General features: G+C 48.9%; 1 protein-coding gene across 1 annotated transcript in view; it reads right to left on the reverse strand.

Annotated features, from left to right (window-relative positions):
• Positions 1-767: 767 nt before the first annotated feature.
• The window catches only part of SMO (smoothened, frizzled class receptor), a gene marked incomplete at its 5' end in the record, with an annotated part of 29524 nt that continues 9674 nt past the window's right edge, over positions 768-20617 (reverse strand). Inside the window, 11 exons of the mRNA XM_084785236.1 lie at positions 768-2222; positions 2457-2591; positions 3076-3224; positions 3548-3733; positions 4745-4853; positions 5231-5323; positions 6664-6787; positions 6878-7097; positions 7384-7556; positions 7733-7942; positions 8593-8798. Of these exons, the coding sequence (XP_084641362.1) occupies positions 1789-2222; positions 2457-2591; positions 3076-3224; positions 3548-3733; positions 4745-4853; positions 5231-5323; positions 6664-6787; positions 6878-7097; positions 7384-7556; positions 7733-7942; positions 8593-8798 (2039 nt within the window). The 3' untranslated portion in view covers positions 768-1788. The remainder of the gene's footprint in view (positions 2223-2456; positions 2592-3075; positions 3225-3547; positions 3734-4744; positions 4854-5230; positions 5324-6663; positions 6788-6877; positions 7098-7383; positions 7557-7732; positions 7943-8592; positions 8799-20617) is intronic.

The raw sequence follows: 20617 nt of genomic DNA on the forward strand, positions 1-20617 counted from the left end.
AGATAAGCCAGGTGAGCTGCCATAACACCCTTCAGGTCTACAGGTCTCACTGCCCTTCCTCCACAGATATTCTTGCTGTATAATCTAGAGTCCCTTGACTCTAGTTCCCAATCTTCTGCTGATATCTTGTTTGCATTCCTTTGTTGGCCCAGAAAGGAAGCTGTGAGTTGGGCTGGAGAGATGGCTCAGAGGTTAAGAGCACTGACTGCTTTTCCAGAGGTCCTGAGTTCAATTCCCAGCAACCATATGGTGGCTCACAACCATACCATCTATAATGGGATCTGATGCCCTCTTCTGGGCTGCAGGTGTATGTGCAGGCAGAGCACTATATACATAATAATAAATAAATAAATCTTAAAAAAAAAAAAAAAAAAAGAATGTACCTGACCTAACATCTCCAGTAGAAGGCAGGGCACGCAAACTCTGCAATGCTGGAACCCGGGACTGCCAGGACCTGGGCCCATCTATACACCACCAGGGAAACACTTCCCACAGCCACTCCAAGGGCATCCTGCACGTCTGTCCTTGACTCTCTTATGCTGGGTGCTAAGGGATGCAGCTGTGGCCACTGAGCATCTTTTGTCCATTTGCAGCCAAGTAGCTGGGGAGAGCAGCCAGCATCCTAAGCTGACTCAGCCCAGCATCTGGCTGTCAGTCATGACTCATCAGCAAGCTCTCCACTCGTCAGAAAGCCTCAGGACCACATGGGTGGGCTTGACCATGTACATAAGGCAGAGCTGGGGCTCGGGAAAGACGCACACATGAGCTTATACGAAAATGTTTTATTTACTGTTTAGATTTCTTCTTCTCATACCGATCCCCTGGCCTGGAACCCAGCCAGCTTCTAAGCCATCCTGTTGTCTGGCTCTTGAATGTGGGGCACTTTGAAAATGATTAGACCCTGTAAAATGTGGAGAGTCCCCCCCTCCTACCAGATTCAGAAGAAGCTTTCTTGCCTGGCTGAAGCTAGGCTTCTCAAGGTATCCCCCTTAAGTCAGAGGGTCCATCCCCACTGCATGCTGTGAGGAAGAAATACTGTGTCTCTCAGAGGCCTGGAGCTGAACCAGTCTCTCACCTGGAGACTGAGTTTAGCAGTAAGGGGTGTGTGTGTGTGTGTGTGTGTGTGTGTGTGTGTGTGTGTGTTGCAGTTTCAGGGTGCTAAACAGGAAGAGGTTGGTCTGGTGGAACTGAGATGTAACTGTGGGGGACAGCACAAGACAGCAGAGGATGTGTTTTGGGTAGAGCCATCTGTTGCGAGCGGTTATAGCCCTTAGAGGAGTGGGCATCCACAACTACCCAGAAGAGGAAGAAATAAGTCCTGCCCCTACTCAGACAAAGGACAAATGACACAATAAACACTTTTGGTCTGAGAGTACCAGAATAGGACACTCCCTGGCACAGAAAAGAGCACCCAGCCCTCATCTACCAGACATGGGCTTGGTTTGCCTCTCTGGCCACCACAGCCCATGCTGGGCACTGTCACCCCTGCCTCTGCCATTCCTGCCCTAGTACAAGCTCTTTGGGGACTGACTCTACTAGCCAGACTAGTTGGTGGGCAGAAGCAAGGGCCCTGAGCTACAGCATCCTGTGGCTGCCATGAGGCCTACCAATGGTCATAATCATTGATAGAGCTTGTTCCCACAGTCTGGCTGCTTCCAGCCAGACATACACAACTCTTCTAGGCAGGTGCTTGGCACATAGACTCTGTCTGATGAGACCCCAGGGGTATGCTCTCAGAAAGGTATGCATTCATCTTTCCTGTCCTAGGACCTGCCCTGCCCTGCAGGCTCAGAAGTCCGAGTCTGCATCCAGGAGCTCAGCCTCCATTAGGTTAGTGCGGGAATGAATGGATCCCAGCCCCTGGAGGCGGCCCTGAGCCCAGACCCTAGGAGCTGAAGCACCAGGGAGAAATGGGTCTTGACGGGGACTGGGCTCTGGGCAGAAGGGGTTGGAGACTAGAGTCCAGGCTCCCTGTCGGCAAGAGTCCCCTGCTCCCCAGGCATTTGCAGCCACCAGGCACTTCTGCCGGGGCAGCTGAGGCAGCCGAGGAACTGCACTGGTGGCAGGGGGAGGGGCGGAGTGGTGAAGCTCGGGCGCTGGCCCCAAGGGGCACACCTCCTTCTTCCTCTTCCTTCGCTTCTTCTTTCGGCCCACACGCTTCTCTAGCTCTGGGGAGATCTCCGCCTCAACCAGCCACAGGTTGGCTTGTTCTTCTGGTGGCACTGCCCGGAGGAAAAAGACCACGGGCTGGGGCTTTAACTCTGTTCGTGCCACCCTTCCCTCCCTCAATCCCCTATTCTTGAGCTCTGGGGCCCATCACTCTAGGCTCCCCGAGCCTTGGCACCTCCTTCAGATCCTCCCCACAGCACCCCACTCCGTAGCCGCAGACACTTCAGTCCAGGATCTCCTCGCCTCTGTGTCCCCATCACTTCCTGCAAAAGACAGAGCCCTCATACCTGGAGTTGCCACAGGGGTGACAGACACATCCTGGGGCAGTATGGCTCCTCTCCGAGCCACCATTTTGGTGACATGCTGGGCCCAGGCAGAGGAGACATCAGCTGAGGGTTCATTGAGGTCAAAAGCCAAACCCGCTTTGGGGATGAAAGGAAAGAAAGAACAGTGACTCCTCCTTTAGGTAACAGCATTCATCTTTCCCAGCCAGTTCTTCCCACTGCAGCTGGCAGAGCAAGTCCACCCTGCAAGCAGTGATATTTGCCCATTCAGAATCTGAGGGGAGCGGCCTCTGATCCTCAAAAGGCATAACTTGAGGTCATAAGTACAGTACCAGCACCCTGACTTACCCTGGCCTAGAAAAGCCACTGGAGCTGGCAGAGAGGAAGAGAGGGGGAGCAGAGTCCTCAGAGAATTGCAATACCAGTGAACAGGTCGAGGGAAGAAAGGGGGTGCGGTGAGTGGGGAGGGGGGGAGGTATGGCAGGTCAGCCAAGAGGGAAGACTAGAGCAGAGTGTAAGTGAACGTCAGTTTGCCAGACGTCCAGGTATCCTGACTGGAATTAGGCTTGGTACTGTGAAGGCCAAATTTCTTAGCCAGAGGACAGAACAGACTGAGGCTCACCCACAGGCCCATCATGGGAGACAGTGTGCATGCTGAAGGACAGCTCCTGGCCCGGGTTCTGCAGCAGCTCACGGCGCTTAGAGAAGGCCTTGGCGATCATCTTGCTCTTCTTGATCCTCTTGGGCTCATCATCACTCTGCCCAGTCAACCTGAGAACAGGAGGGGTGGGGCTGTCAAGCGGAGGAGCAGCAGCTTTCTTTCAAAGCACACCTCAAAAGCAGGGCTCCTGCAGACCCTCCCTGCAAAGCACTGGCTCTCAGACTCAGCTCAGGCCCAGACCTCATGGGGACAGAAGCTGTCACTAGAGGGCAGTAGTGAGCTGCTGAGCAGTTAGCCACACAGCTAAGCTGTGCTTTGGAGAACAGTTGCCCCAGCCTGTGTTTTGGAAGCAGGATTAGTCAAGGCCTCCAGTGAGGACACGAGGCTAAGAGTAAGACAGGAAGAACAAGATTCGATGGCTGCTGACCCCCACCTGCACCAGGTGCGCCTCCAGATGAGCAGGGTGGCCTTGGTCCAGACCCAGGTGCTCATGGCAATGCCAGTGCCAAACATGGCAAATAGATTGATCTTCTCCACCAGGAGACTCGGCCGATTCTTGATCTCACAGTCAGGAATGGGCTTCTTGGTAGGCAGCCCAATGGTAACGTTGGCTTGGCATCTGCGGTAAGGGATGGTTAGCAGCTGAGGCTACCGGAACCCAGTAAGAAGTCACCCGAGCCCCACTGCGTGACTCTCATGGCTCTTCTGGTTGGATGTGTGTCTGTGCCTGCGGGTGCTGAGGATGGAACCAGGGCCTCATTCATGCTAGACTCTACCACTGCGCTATACGGCTAGCCCCTCGTGACACTCTCTGGAATCATCTAGGAGCGTTTATAAACCAGTGATGTCTAAGCCTCATATCAAGCCTCTGGGACAAGAGTCCTGCATCCCCATTGGTTACAGTTTCCCAGTCTGAAAGGGGGAAACCTTACGAACCATCTGGGAGCAGTCAGGGCAAGCATTCCCCTACCCCTATTTTACTAAAATTTTCTTTAGACTTATTTATATTTATGTGTCTGTATGTGTATGTCTTGTGTGTGTATGCCACTTATGTCTACATGCTTGCAGAGTCCAGGAAAGGGTGTTGGATCCCTGGAGCCGTACTTACAGCCATTTGTGAGCTACCAGGTGCAGATTCTGGGAACTGACCCTGGGTCCTATGGAAGAGTAGCAAACACTCCTAAAAGCAGAGCCATCTCTCCAGCCAGAGGCTCCCTTTTACGGGACGTTTTAACCATGGCCCCCAGTAGCAGCAGGCATCCTTTTAGCAATGGAGATGCCTTGCTTGCTCTGGTTCACCTTCACGGGGATACAGAAAAGCTCAAGCAAAACTGGCCAAGGTGACCAGGCTGCCGAACTGTCAGAGGGCCTGCTCCTGTGCAGTGACTCAGAGAAGGCACAGAAGGCAGAGGGTACACCCATCAGAATCAGGCAGAGGAGCATGGGTTGGCTTCCGAACAGTTGCAAACACACAGGACATCCTGCCCAGGGGGTGCAGACAGCCATGTGAAAACTATGCCTATCTGAGGCAGGACCCTGGTAGACCACAAGCAGATATTCGAATGCTGCCTTAGGGCTGAACCTCTAACTCTGACCGCTCCCACAGCCACGCCCGGGGCCCCTCACTCACAGCACATAGTCCCGGAAGCTACGCTCCCACTCAGCCTGGTTGAAGAAGTCATAGAAATGGCAGCTGAAGGTGATGAGCACAAAGCCAAAGGCCAGGAAGCCAAAAATGCCTGTGGAGTTCAGGGGCAGGAACCGTTACCACAACAGACAGAGCAGCACCAGGGAGGAAGGCCTCTGCCCCCACCGAATGCAGAAGGCAGCTGAGTTCAGTGTGACTATATGCTAGGCTCAGGTCAAGAACTGCATGCTCCAAATAAACCCAGAAGGACACGGAGGCAATATGGAAGGCCACAGGGAGGGATCGGGCCTGTGGAAGTAGTCTTGGCACCGACCTGGACTCTTCCACTTCTTACAGGGAGTTGCCGCCTCCACTATCACCACTTGGCTTTGACCCTGGAATACCTGACTCGCCCCACTATTTCTCTGTGCCCTGGAGGCCCCAGAGAATTCAGTACTGAGCTGAGCAGAGTCTCCTGGCACCACTCACCCAGGCGCAACATGGTCTCGTTGATCTTGCTAGCGGCCTTCTCACTCAGAAGCCCAGGGTGGTTGCTCTTGATGGAGAACAAGGTCATGACCCCTGAAAAGAAAGAGAGCTCAGGCGTCAGCAGGGGAGAGGCCGCTCTCCTGGGGGTGGGGATGAGGGTCAGGGAGGGAGGTCCCATAGCACTGGAGTCCTAGGACTAATTATGTCCACCCTGACTTAAAGGTTGGGGACCAGAGAATGAGAGAACAGCTGTTAGCAAGTGTGCTTGGGTAATGGGGCAGAGCCTAGACAGCAGTCAAGGACAGAGAGAGGGAACCAGGTCAGACCTACTCTGATGGAAAACACGTGAAACAGAGCCAACAACAGTATTGCCCAATAGATATACATTGTGTGACATATTTTTTAAATCTCAAATAGCCACAGTAACAAAAGAAACTAGTTTTACTATATTTTATAAACCAAATATATCCAAAATCGAGCCACCTCTGCATTCCACACAACAAATTATTAGTAATTATTTGTTTTTTCCCTCTTTTTCATGTTAAGTCTCAAATGCACTGTGTTCTTTATAGATGCAAAAAGCATCTCAGTTTGGCCTTGTTTCAACATCCATGGCTACTGGCTACCGTATGGGAGGCACAGACGTGAAATATACACCAGAGGCTCGGATGCTCTGCCAGAAAGACGGGGAGGGAGGCTGAACAGAAGGCTGACAGCTCAGTGGGAGGAAACCAAAACTGACAAAGAAAACCAAGCAACCCGAGCTAGAAACCAAGGCAAATCGTAGGGTGGCAGATTGAGATGGGAAAATTAGGGACCAGTAAATCTGTATATGTTGTGAAAACTGTTTGTGTATGTTAGGGGTTGGCATGACGTGGAAACCAAGCTCCAAGAATATGACAATATATATAAAACTAGTGTGAACGCACGCAAGCAATGGTCTCAAGATGATCCATGTGGACCAGCTAGGTGTCCCAGGGTATTCATCACATATGTACACCTGACAAGGGGTGAGAGGGTCTGGAACCCAGTCCAAGTTCCCTTCAAAAGAGCAAAGAGCTGAGCGTGGTGGCACATGCCTTTAATCCCAGCACTTGGGAGGCAGAGGCAGGTGGATCTCTGTGAGTCCGAGGCCAGCCTGGTCTACAAAGTGAGCCCAGGACAACTGAGGCTACACAGAGAAACCCTGTATTGAAAAACAAACAAACAAACAAACAAACAAAAAACAAACAAAAGAGCAAAGAACCTTGGTTAGAGGAAAAGACACATTTTTCTGTACTCACAAAAGTGCTGCCCTGCCTTCCTATGTCCCACCAATGTTTAGGTCTCGTGTCAGTGGAGGGCAGCAGAGCTGGAAGCTCCCATTCCTACTTCCACAGAGCCAGGTGTTCACCTCACTGTTTTACCTGGCTCGCGCTGGCTGAAGCACTCACCTCGGATGAGGAAATAGCCTCCCACGATGAGCACCAGGCCAATTGGGGCCAGGACAAAGCCAGCACGGTATCGATAGTTCTTGTAGCCCACAAAACAGATGCCGCTCACAGAGTCTCCATCTACCTGTAACAGGAAGGTATGTGAAGAAAGGTTAGTTACGGCCCTTCCTCCAAGCTCACCCCACTCAGGCCTCCAGGCCCCCAACCAGTATACCTGGGCCACGGCGAGGATTGCCACAGTGAGGACAAAGGGGAGTGACCACGTGAGCAGGTGGAAGTAGGAGGTCTTTCCCGAGAGAGGCTGGTAGGTGGTACCCAGGGCTTTGAAGGAGGTGTGCCAGGCATAGGTGAGGACCACGAACCAGACTACTCCAGCCATCAAGGCGTAGTACACGATGACAAAGATAATGACACAGGACAGGGTCTCGCTGGAGCTGTGAAGATACGGGGTGTCCTTGGGGAGGCCACTTGTACTCTTCTGCCAGGTTGCTCCACCCACCCTATCCCCAGGTCCTAGTCTTAGTAAATGTGAGGGTCCCCAGGGCTCCGGGGTACATCTCTGAAGGATGCTGACAATTCCAGTGCTGAAGCTAAAGCCCTGGTGGTAGCATTGAACACAAAAAGGTAGTGCTAAATCCTATCTAGAATGGCCGCCGCAAAGCGCAACCCCTTCCCTTTGTGGAAAATGTACATTACAGTCTGGGTCCCCAAGGCACTTACGTGGGCTCCCCAAATCTCATGGTGCCATCTGCCCGGCAAACAATCTCCCGGCGGGCACCATCCATGAACTGGGCCAGCCAGCCAATGCTGCCCACGAAGAAACACGCATTGACATAGAAGAGAATAACCGCAGGGTAGCGATTGGAGTTCCGCCAGTCAGCCACAAAGGTGGCCTAAAGGGAGAAGTGGCCGTGCCGTGAAGTGAGGGTCTGCTCTGCGGCAGATGCCCTGATCTGAACCCAAGACCCCCTCATACTCTTCTGTGGGTCCTCCCAAGAAGCCCCTCCACTTCAGGGTCCCTGCTCCTTGGGCTGCCAGTCCACACCCTTGCCCTCAAAGCTCTGCTCACCAGCGTGAAGAGCGTGCAGAGGCCGGTGACGGCCCCGAAGGCCGCGATGTAGCTATGCATGTCCCGGTGCTCAGCCTCCGTGAACAGCGGGTTCTGGCACTGGATCCCGCAGCCCTCCACGTCCTCATACCAGCTCTTGGGGTTGTCTGTCCGCACCAAGGGTGCTTCACATTGGCCTGAACTGTTGAACTTGATGTTCTGCACCTCGTTCTGGTACAGGGAAAGAGAAAGAAAGGAAGTGCCAAGGGGAGAGGTCAGTCAGGGCTGAGGATCTTGTTGAGAAAGCAGGCAAGCGCAGGGAACCTGGCTGGGACCCACTTGCTGCTCAGTGGCTTTACAGCCGGACAAATTATTTGACTGCTCTATCTCATTTTTCTCATCTGACAGAGTAGCCTCTACCTCGTGATAGGACTGAGGAGTAGATTAATAAACAAGCTAAGGTTCTCATAATGGTATTTGCACATAGTAAATGATAATTAGTGCCATCACGGTTGTTCTGTTATCACTGTGGATGTCTCTTTTCCAACCCATACCAGCTCACACCTGTCTTTCTGTTTCTAGTGCTTTGTGTGTGTCTTCCCCGACTTCTGCATGTGACAGAAACCCCTGAAGGTAGGCTCCTGTCACTCATAACCCCTGTAACACTACAACCCTAACCATGAGCACTCAAGAGCTATTTGCTGAACAGGCTACCTTGGGTCAACAGAGAAGCCTCCACGGACACCCAGACAATGCTTTAAAGCTTGGATATATGGTTCAACAATCCCGTGACTGCAGACATCCATGGCTGCCCTGCATCCAGTTCAATGCTGCTCTGTACCAAGGTTAGACCGCCCTCTCTTGCCCCACAGAGCACTTACTGGGCAGCCTTCAGGGAAGTGGTCCGGGGTGCAACGCAGGAAGTCAGGCCACCCTCGCTCCCGTTCCACAATGGCACAGGGGCCTCGGGTGGCCTGGCAGAGGGTGCGGCTGGGCAGCTCTACTCGGTCATTCTCACACTTGGGCATGTAGACAGCACACAGCAGGGGCTGGATCACTGCCCAGCAGCGGGGGGCATTCCGGAGGCCTGGGAAATGGTGACAGTATGGGTACATTGTGGCAAAGACTCTTCCTCATTGACCCACTGATACAGTTGTAGCTCCTGCCCCCTAAAGCCTTCGCCATACCATTTCTCAATAGGACATCTGGTCAGGGCCATCTTGTGCTACCGGGCTGCCTCATGCATTACGGGACACTGAGCACCCCTAGACTCTGCTCTCCAAATGCCAGCAGAGCCCCGAAGTCATGTGACAACCAAAAAAATGCACCCCAACTCCAGGAATGTCAACTAAAAGAGGGCTGGAAGGGGGCGGGGCAGAATCGCTGGGCACAGTCTAGCTCTTTCAAAACTGTTTTTTTTTTTTTTTGTTTTGTTTTGTTTTTGGGGTTTTTGTTTGTTTGTTTTTTGTTTTTTGAGACAGGGTTTCTCTGTGTAGCCTTGGCTGTCCTGGACTCGCTTTGTAGACCAGGCTGGCCTCGAACTCTCAGCGATCCGCCTGCCTCTGCCTCCCGAGTGCTGGGATTAAAGGCATGCGCCACCACGCCCAGCTCAAAACTAATTTGGTTAAATTTCTATATTTTATCTTATGTGAGAATGTCTTGTCTGCATGTATACACCACAGGAATGGTGTCCTCAGAGGTCAGAGAGGGTATCGGAGCCCCTGGAAAGGGAGCTACAGATGGTTGTGAGCTGCCACATGGGTGCTGGGATTCTAACAGGGTGCTCTTAACTACTGAGCCATCTCTCCAGCCCCACACTGTCTCGTTCTTGATCAGATGTTGGTAACCTGAGCGCATGTATGCTGTGCAAGCCAAACTTGCGAGTCATTCACTAGTGCTCAATGCTCAGTTAATGGTCTTAAAAACAGCTGCTGCTTTCAAATGCCCTGCTGGGGAGTGGTAGGGCCTCTGACTGAGAACCCCAGGTTAGGACTATCAGGGTGTTTGTTCTTCAAACCCTTCCATAGGCCTCTGTCTCCCAATGCAGAAGGGCTGTGGGACCCACTCCCTAGAACCAAGAGATGTTTGCCCATGCCCAGCCCCAAGAGCCCCTTTTCCTCTTACCAAGCTGAGGCAGAGAGAGAAGAGATGGAGGCTTAAGAAGAGGTACTCAGAGGAGCCAGGAACTCGAGAGCCAGAGGAGGAGACAGGTCAGATGGAGAGAAACAGAAGAAGTTCTGTCCAGTGCAGAGAGAGGAAAGATCCTGTCAGCACAGGGACACAGATGGCTCCCCAAGCCCCAGCCCAGCGTAGGTTCACTTGCTCATCCCAGGAGCTCAGTGTGCTCTGTTTCTGCCCTCATGGGCTTCTCTAAAATCACTCCTACTTTGGGAACTCCAACATCCCAGGCAAGTTGTACTAGAAGAATCTTCTGAGGGTATGAGAGCCGTTTTGGATAGCTGTGCCACTGCCAGCTGGGGCAGGTAACCGTTCTTTTGGGGGGGGGGGTTAGCAATAGAGTACAGGGGTAAGGAGTAAGGACATTGTGGCTAGCCTGCCCGGGCACTGACCTTGGCCTACCATACCCTGGCTGTGTGGTCTTGAACAAAGTACGTTATCTCTAGCCTCTGTCTCCTCATTGGTAAAATGGAGATGACAGATTTACCTTGTGGAACACTGGGTGAGTGAGAAATGGTATAATATGTGTGTCTGGCACATCCTTGAGAAAGACAAGCTGTTTTCAGTACCAGTCTTAGGCTTCACAGCTCCAAGAATCCCACATGGTGCCAGGAAAGGGCCTGCCAGTTATGATGCAATGTCCTCAGGAAACAGCTCCTCCTCTAGGGCCAGTCAGAACCATCTGGGAACCTCTATCACTTGGAGGTAGGGACCAGTCCTGGAAAGTCTGAGCATGAGGTTACATCTGGGAACCTCTATCACTTGGAGGTAGGGACCAGTCCTGGAAAGTCTGAGCATGAGGTTACGTGGAAAACAGAGCAGTTGGGAGGCCACTGTGAGGGGGCTGTGCAATGTGTCTTGACTTGTGAGAAGTATACGTCCCCACTAACATATCACAAAGTAAAGATACCTTAAGAAGTAAACACATTTAGAACCTTTAAACTACTAGGAAGTTAAGTTTAGCAACACAGTATGCTCCATATAGTATGTTGGATATTTTCCCATGTGATCAAATGGCTGAGTGGGGGCTGTGGCTAATGGCTGTTGCCCAACATCTAGAGAGAAAAGTCAGACTGCATGTTGCTAGCCTGGGAATGGATCCAAATTCAAAAGTAGTGGCATGATTTCTACTTAATCCTCATCATTTTTGCACCATCTTTAGGACAACAACAACAACAACAACAACAAAAAATTGTTTAAGCTGAACCATTGTAAATTGGGGGTTGTCTGTTAAATGCTGACAGGGGCCAGTGAGATGGCTCAGAAGATATAGGAGCTTGCCATCAAGTCTAATAGCCTGAGTTTGAATTCTGGGGCCACATAATGAAAGGAGAGAACCAACTTCTTTACATTGTCATCTGATTGCCACATGTCTACCATGACACATGACACACATGCATGTGTGTGCACATTCAAATAAAAATTGTTCTAAAATAAAGAATAAAACCAGATGGGACTATTCTCCATTTTGAAGATGGGACTATTCTCCATTTTGAATGTGGTGACTAGTCAGTTACACACTCCTATGTTTTTTATTTTAAAAGTTTTTAAAATAACATACAACTCTATGCTTTTGTCTAAATTTACAAAACTATAAGAAACGGAACATAGTTCTGGGGATATAGTTCAGTTGGTAAGGCACTTGCCTAGCTCAAATGAAGTCCTAAATTTGATCCTCAGCATAACATAAACCTGGACTAGTGGGACATGCCTGCAGTCCCCTCCTGGGGACCAGGCTAGGGACACATGCCTGCAGTCCCCTCCTGGAGACCAGGCTAGGGACACATGCCTGCAGTCCCCTCCTGGAGACCAGGCTAGGGGCACATGCCTGCAGTCCCCTCCTGGGAGCCAGGCTAGGGGCACATGCATGCAGTCCCCTCCTGGAAGCCAGGCTAGGGACACATGCCTGCAGTCCCCTGCTGGGAGCCAGGCTAGGGACACATGCATGCAGTCCCCTGCTGGGAGCCAGGCTAGGGGCACATACCTGCAGTCCCCTCCTGGAGACCAGGCTAGGGACACATGCCTGCAGTCCCCTGCTGGGAGCCAGGCTAGGGACACATGCATGCAGTCCCCTCCTGGAAGCCAGGCTAGGGACACATGCCTGCAGTCCCCTCCTGGAAGCCAGGCTAGGGACACATGCATGCAGTCCCCTGCTGGGAGCCAGGCTAGGGACACATGCCTGCAGTCCCCTCCTAGGAAACAGGCTAGGGGCACATGCTTGCAGTCCCCTCCTGGGAGCCAGGCTAGGGACACATGCCTGCAGTCCCCTCCTGGAAGCCAGGCTAGGGACACATGCCTGCAGTCCCCTCCTGGGAGCCAGGCTAGGGACACATGCCTGCAGTCCCCTGCTGGGAGCCAGGCTAGGGACACATGCCTGCAGTCCCCTCCTAGGAAACAGGCTAGGGACACATGCCTGCAGTCCCCTGCTGGGAACCAGGGTAGAGACACATGCCTGCAGTCCCCTCCTGGGAGCCAGGCTAGGGGCACATGCCTGCAGTCCCCTCCTGGGAGTCAGGCTAGGGGCATATGCCTGCAGTCCCCTCCTGGGAGTCAGGCTAGGGGCATATGCCTGCAGTCCCCTCCTGGGAGGCAAGCTAGGGGCATATGCCTTCAGTCCCCTGCTGGGAACCAGGCTAGAGACACATGCCTGCAGTCCCCTGCTGGGAGCCAGGCTAGGGGCACATGCATGCAGTCCCCTCCTGGGAACCAAGCTAGGGGCACATGCCTGCAGTCATTGCCTGCAAGATGAAGGCTAGATAATCACAAGTTCACACTCATCCTGGACAATAATATATAGAAAGTTCAAGGCTAGTCTTGGATATACGACACTCTATCTCAAGGTAGGGAAGGTGGGATTTATGGAATGTTTATTAAATAATACATTTAAAATACAAAAGGGGGAGTTACCTGGAGCATTCTAAGAAATATTGAGCAGTTTTTATTTTTTTAATTTTTAAAATTTTTTTCAGTTTTAAAAAACTGTTATTTTTCAAGATTTTGTGACATTATTTCCCTTTTTTCTAATTTAAAATACTTTATTTCATAATTGAAAAACAAATTCTCCAAGAAAAAATAATTTTGTTTTTTTGTGCATGCCTTTAATCCTAGCACTTGAGAGGCAGAGACAGGCAGATCTCTGTGTTCCAGGCCAGCCTGGTCTACAAAGCAAGTTCCAGGACAGCTAGGGCTGTTACACAGAGAAAACTGGTCTTAAAAGACAAAGACAAAAACAAAACAAAACAAAACAACAAGAACGAAGTTTTGCTTTTTAAAGACAGAGTCTTTAAAAAGAGGCTGGCCTGGAACTTGATAGTAGACCAAGCTAGCCTGGAACTCACAGAGATCCCTCTTTCTCTGTGTCCTAGGTGCTGGGATTAAAGTCATGTGCCCAGCCACCAGTGCAAAAGGAATCTGGTAGCCCAGCCCTGGGGAAGGCTTGCTTCCTCAGACTCTGAAGCAGCCATGCTGTGCCGTAAGTCAACACTGACTGACGTGATAGTGGATAAAATAAAATGACAATTTTAGGCAATAAATAAATAAAGACATGTGCCAATATGTCTAGCAAAAGACAATGACGCTTAAGAACAATTGAGGAGCCAATTCTTTTTTTCTTTTATTGAGATTTGTTTATTTATTATGTATACAATGTTCTGCCTGCATATATGCCTGCATGTGTGCCAGCGTGCCACAAGAGGGCAGATCTCATTATAGATGGTCATGAGCCATCATGTGGCTGCTGGGAATTGAACTCAGGACCTTTGGAAGAGCAGTCAGTGCTCTCACCCTCTGAACCGTCTCTCCAGCCCCTAACCCCAATTCTTACTTCAGAGAAAACTCAAGGGGCTAAGAGATAGCTCCGTGATTAGGAGGGCATATTGCTCTTCACAAGGTCTGAGTCTAGATTCCACATCAGGAAGCTCACGAGCCCTGGACCTCTAGTTCCAGGAGACTCTGCGTCCCTGGTCATTCTGGGCACCCGTACTCACATGCACACAAACACACACACACACACACACACACACACACACACACACACACACACTTCACACTTCATAATAATATTTTTTTTTAGAAAAGAAAATTCCATGTAGATCAAAAATAAGTACAATATTTAAAAACTAAAGTAGTAGAAGATTGGAAACAACGGGGTGTTGTTTGTTTTCTCTCTCTCTCTCTCTCTCTCTCTCTCTCTGTGTGTGTGTGTGTCTGTGTGTGTGTGTGCGTGTGTGTGTGTATGTGTGTGTGTGTGTGTTTGAGTGTGCAGGCCAGAGACTAACATCAAGTGCCTTTTTTTATCACTCTTTACTTTTTTTCTTTAAAAATCAATTTTTATAATGGTGGTTTCTCAGAAAATTGGGAATAATTCTACCTCAAGACCCAGCTATACCACTCCTGAGCATATACCCAAAAGATGCTGCACCATACCACAAGGATACCTGCTCAACTATGTTCACAGAAGCTTTATTCATAATATGCAAAAAAAACACCACCTCGATGTCCCTCAACCAAAGAATGGATAAAGAAACATTTATACAATGGAGTACTACTCAGCTAATAAAAACAAGGCAATCATGAAAATTTCAGGCAAATGGATGGAACTAGAAAAGATCATCCCAAGTGCGGTAACTCAGACCCAGAAAGACACACATGGTATGTACTCACTAATAAGTGGACATTAGCCACAAAGTACCAGATAACCATGCTACAATCCACAGACCCAAAGAAGCTAAGTAACAAGGAGGGTGCAAGGGGCGTTAGAAGGGGAAATAGAATGGACACGGGAAGTGGAAACAGACAGACACCGGAAGTGGATAACCAGAGAGAAGTGGGGGTAGAGGAGGCGGGAAGGGGACCGAGGATGGGGATCGGGTCGAGGGAGAACAGAGGTGGGAGGTGAGGGCTAGGAGAAAGAAGGAAAACCAACGTGGGGAGGGCCATCTCTGGGACAAACTGGAGACCCAGGACCGGGTAGGCTCCTGGGAGGATATAGGGGTGACTCTAGCTGAGACTCCTAGCAGCAGAGGACATGGAGACTGAAACTGGCCACCTCCTATAGCCAGGCAGGACTTCCAGTGGCGGGAGGGAGACATCAACCCATCCACAAAACCTTCGATCCAAAGTTTACCCTGCCTACAAGGTGCGCAGGGATAAAAATAGAGCAGAGATTGAGGGAAGGGCCAAACGATGACTGGCTCAACTTAAGACACACCCCAGTGGGAGAGAGCCACCCCGACACTATTAACCATATTCTGCTACGCTTGCAGACAGGAAACTAGCCTAACTGTCCTCGGAGAGGCTCCGCCCAGCAGCAGCTAGAAACGGATGCTGAGACCCACAGCCAAACATTAGGTGGAGCCCTTGTGAGAGAGCTGGGGGAAGGATAGAAGGACCCGGAGGGCATAATAACTCCACAAGAAGACCAATGGAGTCAACTAATGGAGGACCATAGGGGCTCACATACACAGAGCATGCACAGACTGGACCTAGGTCCCCTACGGTCTTCATGAGGGTCCCCTAGTAATTAGCATGGAGGCTGACTTTGAAGTGGACTTTGGACTCTGTGCCTGTTTGTGGATCACCTTCCCCTACCTGGGCTGCCTTGTTGGGTCTTCAAGGAAGAAGATGCACTTAGTCCTGATGCCACTTCCTGTGCTAGGGTGGGTTTTGTGGGGGGAAGGCCTCCCCTCTTCTGAGGAGAAGGGGAGGGGGGAAAAGGGGAAAGGGCTTGGAGGGTAGGACCAGGAGGAGAGGAGGGAGGGAGGGGGCTGTGATATAGATGTAAAGTGAGCAAATAAAAAAAGAAAGAGAGAGAGAGAGAGAGAGAGAGAGAGAGAGAGAGAGAGAGAGAGAGAAAGGAAGAAAGAGGAAAGAAAGAGAAAATTCCAGGTAGATCAAAAAACTACAATGTCGGGCATGGTAGCACATGCCTTTAATCCAAGCACTCAGGAGGCAGAGGCAGGTGGATTGATATGAGTTCGAGGCCAACCTGGTCTACAAAGTGAGTCCAGGACAGCCAAAGCTACAGAGAGAAACCCTGCCTCGAAAATCAAAAACAAATGAACAAACAAACAAAACCACCTCCACAATCAAAAAACAAAAAAGAAAAAGAAAACAAACAAATAAAACCCTACAATAATCTAAAAATTAAAGTAGAAGAAAAGATGAGAAATAAAGGGGTATTGTTGTCTCTCTCTGTCTCTCTGTCTGTGTGTGTGTGTGTGCGTACACGCGTGTGTTTGAGTGTGAAGGCTAGAGAGTAACATCTAGTTCCTTCCTCTGTCACTCTCAACTTTACTTTTTTCTTTAAGAATTGTTACATTTAGTTATGTTGCTGGGGGAAGGGGCTGTGCACGGGTGCACACATGATCAGGACTTGGCTGGAGCAGCTTTCAGGAGTCAGCCCTCTCCTTCCACCATGTGGATCCTGGGGATTCGACTACAGTTCTCAGACTTGGCAGCGGGTGCTTTCACTCATTAGGCCATCTGACCAACCTTCCAGTTTATGCTTTGAAACAAGGCCTCTCACTGAACCTGCAGCTCACTGACTTGGTGGACTGGCTGGCTCCTAAGCCTGTGGGATCCTGTTGCCTCTGTTTCCCAGTGCTGGGATTACAGCAGTGCCCATCCATACCTAGATTTTTACAGAGATGATGGGGGCCTGAATTCAAGTCCTCGTTCCTGCACGGCACGCACTTTAACCGCTGAGCTGCTTCTCTGGCTGTGGTGGTTCGAATGAGAATAGCCCTCATAGGCTCATATTTATAGGTCACAATGTAAACTCTCAGCTGCTGCTTCAGCCATGCCTCCCTGCTGCTACCAGACTCCCACCATGACGGCTGGGACTCCAACTGTCTGAAATTGTAAGCCCCAAATAAACTTCTTCTATAAATTGCCTTGGTTGTGGCGGCTTATCACAGCAATAGGACAATAACTAAGAAACTAACCTTGTTTTGCTGTTTGCTTTTTAAGACAGGGTCCCTATATAATCTCGTCTGGCATACGACTCGCTAGGTAGATCAGTCTGGCCTCGAACTGTTGACAATCCACATGAGAGAACCTCCCAAGGCTGGGGTTGTAAAGTTGTCATGTCTGTCTTTGAGGGAAAAATTTAAGCCTTAGAGTGAGAATGGCCTTTTGAAACATGACACATACAAACAACTTAAAGCTATGAAATAAACAAAAACAAAAACAAACAAACAAACAACCTGATAAATTTAATACAGTAAAAAATAAAACCATAAGGCTAGAAAGTGCTCCGCAGGTAAGAGCACTTGCAGCTATTCCAGAGAACCCAAGTTACGTTCCCTGCACCCACATCCGGAAACTAACAACCAGCTCAAACTCCTGGAGAGCCAACTCCCTCTTAACTCCGAGGGCACCATGCACATGTAATGTGCACACACACATATGTACAAATAAATATTTGTTTAATTATAATTATAAGAAAAGTATATAATTATAATTACACATATATGTAATTATAATTATAACATAACTGTAAGAAAAGCATCATACTGAGCAAGTACATTTCTAGTATATATTCAGAGGTTTAAGAGCACTGTCTGCTCTTCCAAAGGTCCTGAGTTGTTCAATTTACAGCAACCACATGGTGGCTCATAATCATCTATAATGGGATTTGGTGCCCTCTTCTGGCCTGCAGGCAAACCTGTAAAAGACAGAAGACTGCATAGTAAATAAAAAAAAAAATTTTTTTTTTTGAGATGGAGTTTCTCTGTGTAGCCTTAACTGGACTTGCTTTGTAGACTAGGCTGGCCCTGAATTCACAGCGATCCGACTGCCTCTACCTCCTAAGTGCTGGGTTTAAAATAAATAAATCTAAAAAAAAAAAAAAAAAGAAAGGAAGGAAGAAAGAAAGGAAAGAAAATTGCCTAGTATATACAAGGTCCTGGCTTCCAGTGCCAGCAACACACACACACACACACACACACACACACACACACACACACACACACCTCAAAAGCAATAGAATACAGCTACAGCACAGGGCTGGAAAGAGGGCTCAGCAGTTACAAGCACAGGCTGCTTTTCCAGAGGAATAGTCTGTGAGTCCCAGTACTCACATAGCACCTCACAACCATCTCAGGCGTGCACACAGTGCATAGGACATACACAGAGGCACAATATGTACACTGTGGTGGTTTGGGTGAGAATGGCCCCCATAGGCTCAGGTATGTGAATGCTTGGTTCCGGTTGGTGGCACTGTTTGGGAAGGATCAGGAGGTGTGGCCTTTTTGGACAGGTGTGTTGCTGGGGGAGGGCTCTGAGGTTTCAAAAGCCCACTCCATCCTGAGTTAGCGCTCTCTCTGCCTGTGGTTGTCTCAACATGTAAGTTCTCAGCTTCTGCTCCAGCAGCATGCCTGCCTGCCTGCCTGCTACCAATGCTGTCTGCCATGATGATCATAGACTCACTCCAGAAGCTTTAATGAAGCCCCAATTAAATGCTTTCTTTTATAAGCTGCCTTGATCTCTTCACAGCAATAGAAAACTAACTCAGATATAGCCATAACACACAGAAAAATTTAAACACACAATAGAACACAATTCAGAACTGAACCATGTATACTGAAATGGGATGATGTCCAATATGCATTGTTAAGTGACCACAGTTGACTGGAACCTGAGGAAAGATGAAGGACATCCAGAAATACGTCACTAAAAGGACACAAAAACGCCAATATTAGCGGCTGCCTCTGAGAGAAAATGGGTGCCAGGAAGCAGAAGTGAGGTCTAATTTGTTTCTTTTCAATTCTATGCCACATGTATGTGCCACCTGTCCTTAAAGGCAACGCATGGTGTGCACACCCTTAATCTCAGCATTCAGGAAGCAGGGGCAGCCCACTGTGAGTTCAAGGCCAGCCAGGTCTACACAGGAAGTTCCAGGCCAGACAAGCAATGCTACACTGTGAGGTTCTGTTTGGCTTTATTTGTTTTTTAATAATGCTTTTTAATTCTATATGTTTTTGGCATTTTGAGACAGAGTCTCACATAGCCAAGCATGACCTTGACATTTAATCCATATGCCTCTGTCCAAAATGCTGGGATTACAGTTGTACACCACCAAGACTGGCTGTTGTTTTTGTTTATTTGTTTTTTCCTTGTTGTTTTTTGCAATTAAGCTTAAAAGTAAAATAAGAAATGCATAAATTGCTAGGACTAGGACAACTTCCAAGAGAAGGAAACGAATCCAGAAAAAGGAAAGTTTTGTCTATTAATCTTTTTTATAAGTTATGCTATATTTATTTATTCATGTGTGTGTGTGTGTGTGTGTGTGTGTGTGTGTGTATGTGTATGTAACAGCTTAAGTGTGTCAGAAGAAGCTGGCTCTCTCTTTCCACCCTGTGGGTTCTGGAAATGGACTTCACCAGGCTTGGTAGCAAGCACCTTTACAACTTGAGCCATCATAATATATATATGTGTGGTGTGTGTGTGTGTGTGTGTGTGTGTGTGTGTGTGTGTGTTTTGTTTGTTTAGGGGTGGGAGTTTCACTATGTCTCCCACACTGGCACTGAACTTAGGATCCTCCGATGTTATTCTCCAGGATAACTGGAATTACCAATACTTACTGCTACACCTGGTTCTCTTATATTTTAACAAAATATGAAACAAAAAGAAAAACAAGACAGTGTTATAATAATATTAGTATATATTACATATATATGATTTTATATTCATGGAATTTTAACATCTTTTCCTTGTTATTTAGTTATTGGGACAGGATCTCACTATGTAGCCCTGGTTTACTTGGAATTCACTTTGTAATCAGGCTGGTTTAGAACTCAAGGAGATCCACCTACCTCTGCCTCCCAAGTGGAAAGGCTGTGCTACCATGACCAAGCACTGACAGAATTTTAAGATAACATTTTCTACAACTTGATTCAGACTTTTTTTTTGGTTTTGTTTTTTGAGACAGGGTTTCTCTTGGTTGTAGCCTTGGTTGTCTTGGACTTACTTTGTAGACCAGGCTGCCTCGAACTCACAGTGATCCACCTGCCTCAGCCTCCCACGTGCTGGGGATTCAGACTTCTTAAACTTGATGTGTGCATCCTACAGTGCACTTGTGGAGGTTAGAGGACAACTTGGGACAGAACTCAGGTCATCGAGTGTGGGACTGCCCACATGCACACCCCACAATAAATGAGTGAATATTAAAACAATAAAAGAATGAATTTGGAGATATATGTGTGTATACATGTGAATGTCTATGTATCAGCTAAATGTGGTGGCTTACACCAGTAATCCAGAACCCAGAAGGCTGACAGGAGGATTACTGAGAGTTCAAGGCAAGCTTGGGCTACATAGTGAATTCCAGACTACATGATAATGAGTTTCAAGCCAACCTGGTTTACACGAGACCTTGTCTCAAACACCACACACACACACACACACACACACACACACACACACACACACACACACACACACACGAGAGAGAGAGAGAGAGAGAGAGAGAGAGAGAGAGAGAGAGAAGAAGAAGAAGAAGAAGAAGAAGAAGAAGAAGAAGAAGAAGAAGAAGAAGAAGAAGACAGACAGACTGACTCATCAAGAATAGCCCAAACTCTCCACCTGATGCCAAAAGAGTACTATACAGTAGAGGGTCTTGGCTTGTGGTTCATGAAGGATGCTTGTAATGCTAGCAGAGCTGAGGCTCCAAGTGGAACCAGCTGCTTCAGATGCCTAAAATACCATCATGCTCATCATCACTTAGAC

The sequence above is a fragment of the Acomys minous genome (assembly GCF_964271855.1).
Source record: "Acomys minous genome assembly, chromosome: 6".
NCBI lineage: Eukaryota > Metazoa > Chordata > Mammalia > Rodentia > Muridae > Acomys > Acomys minous.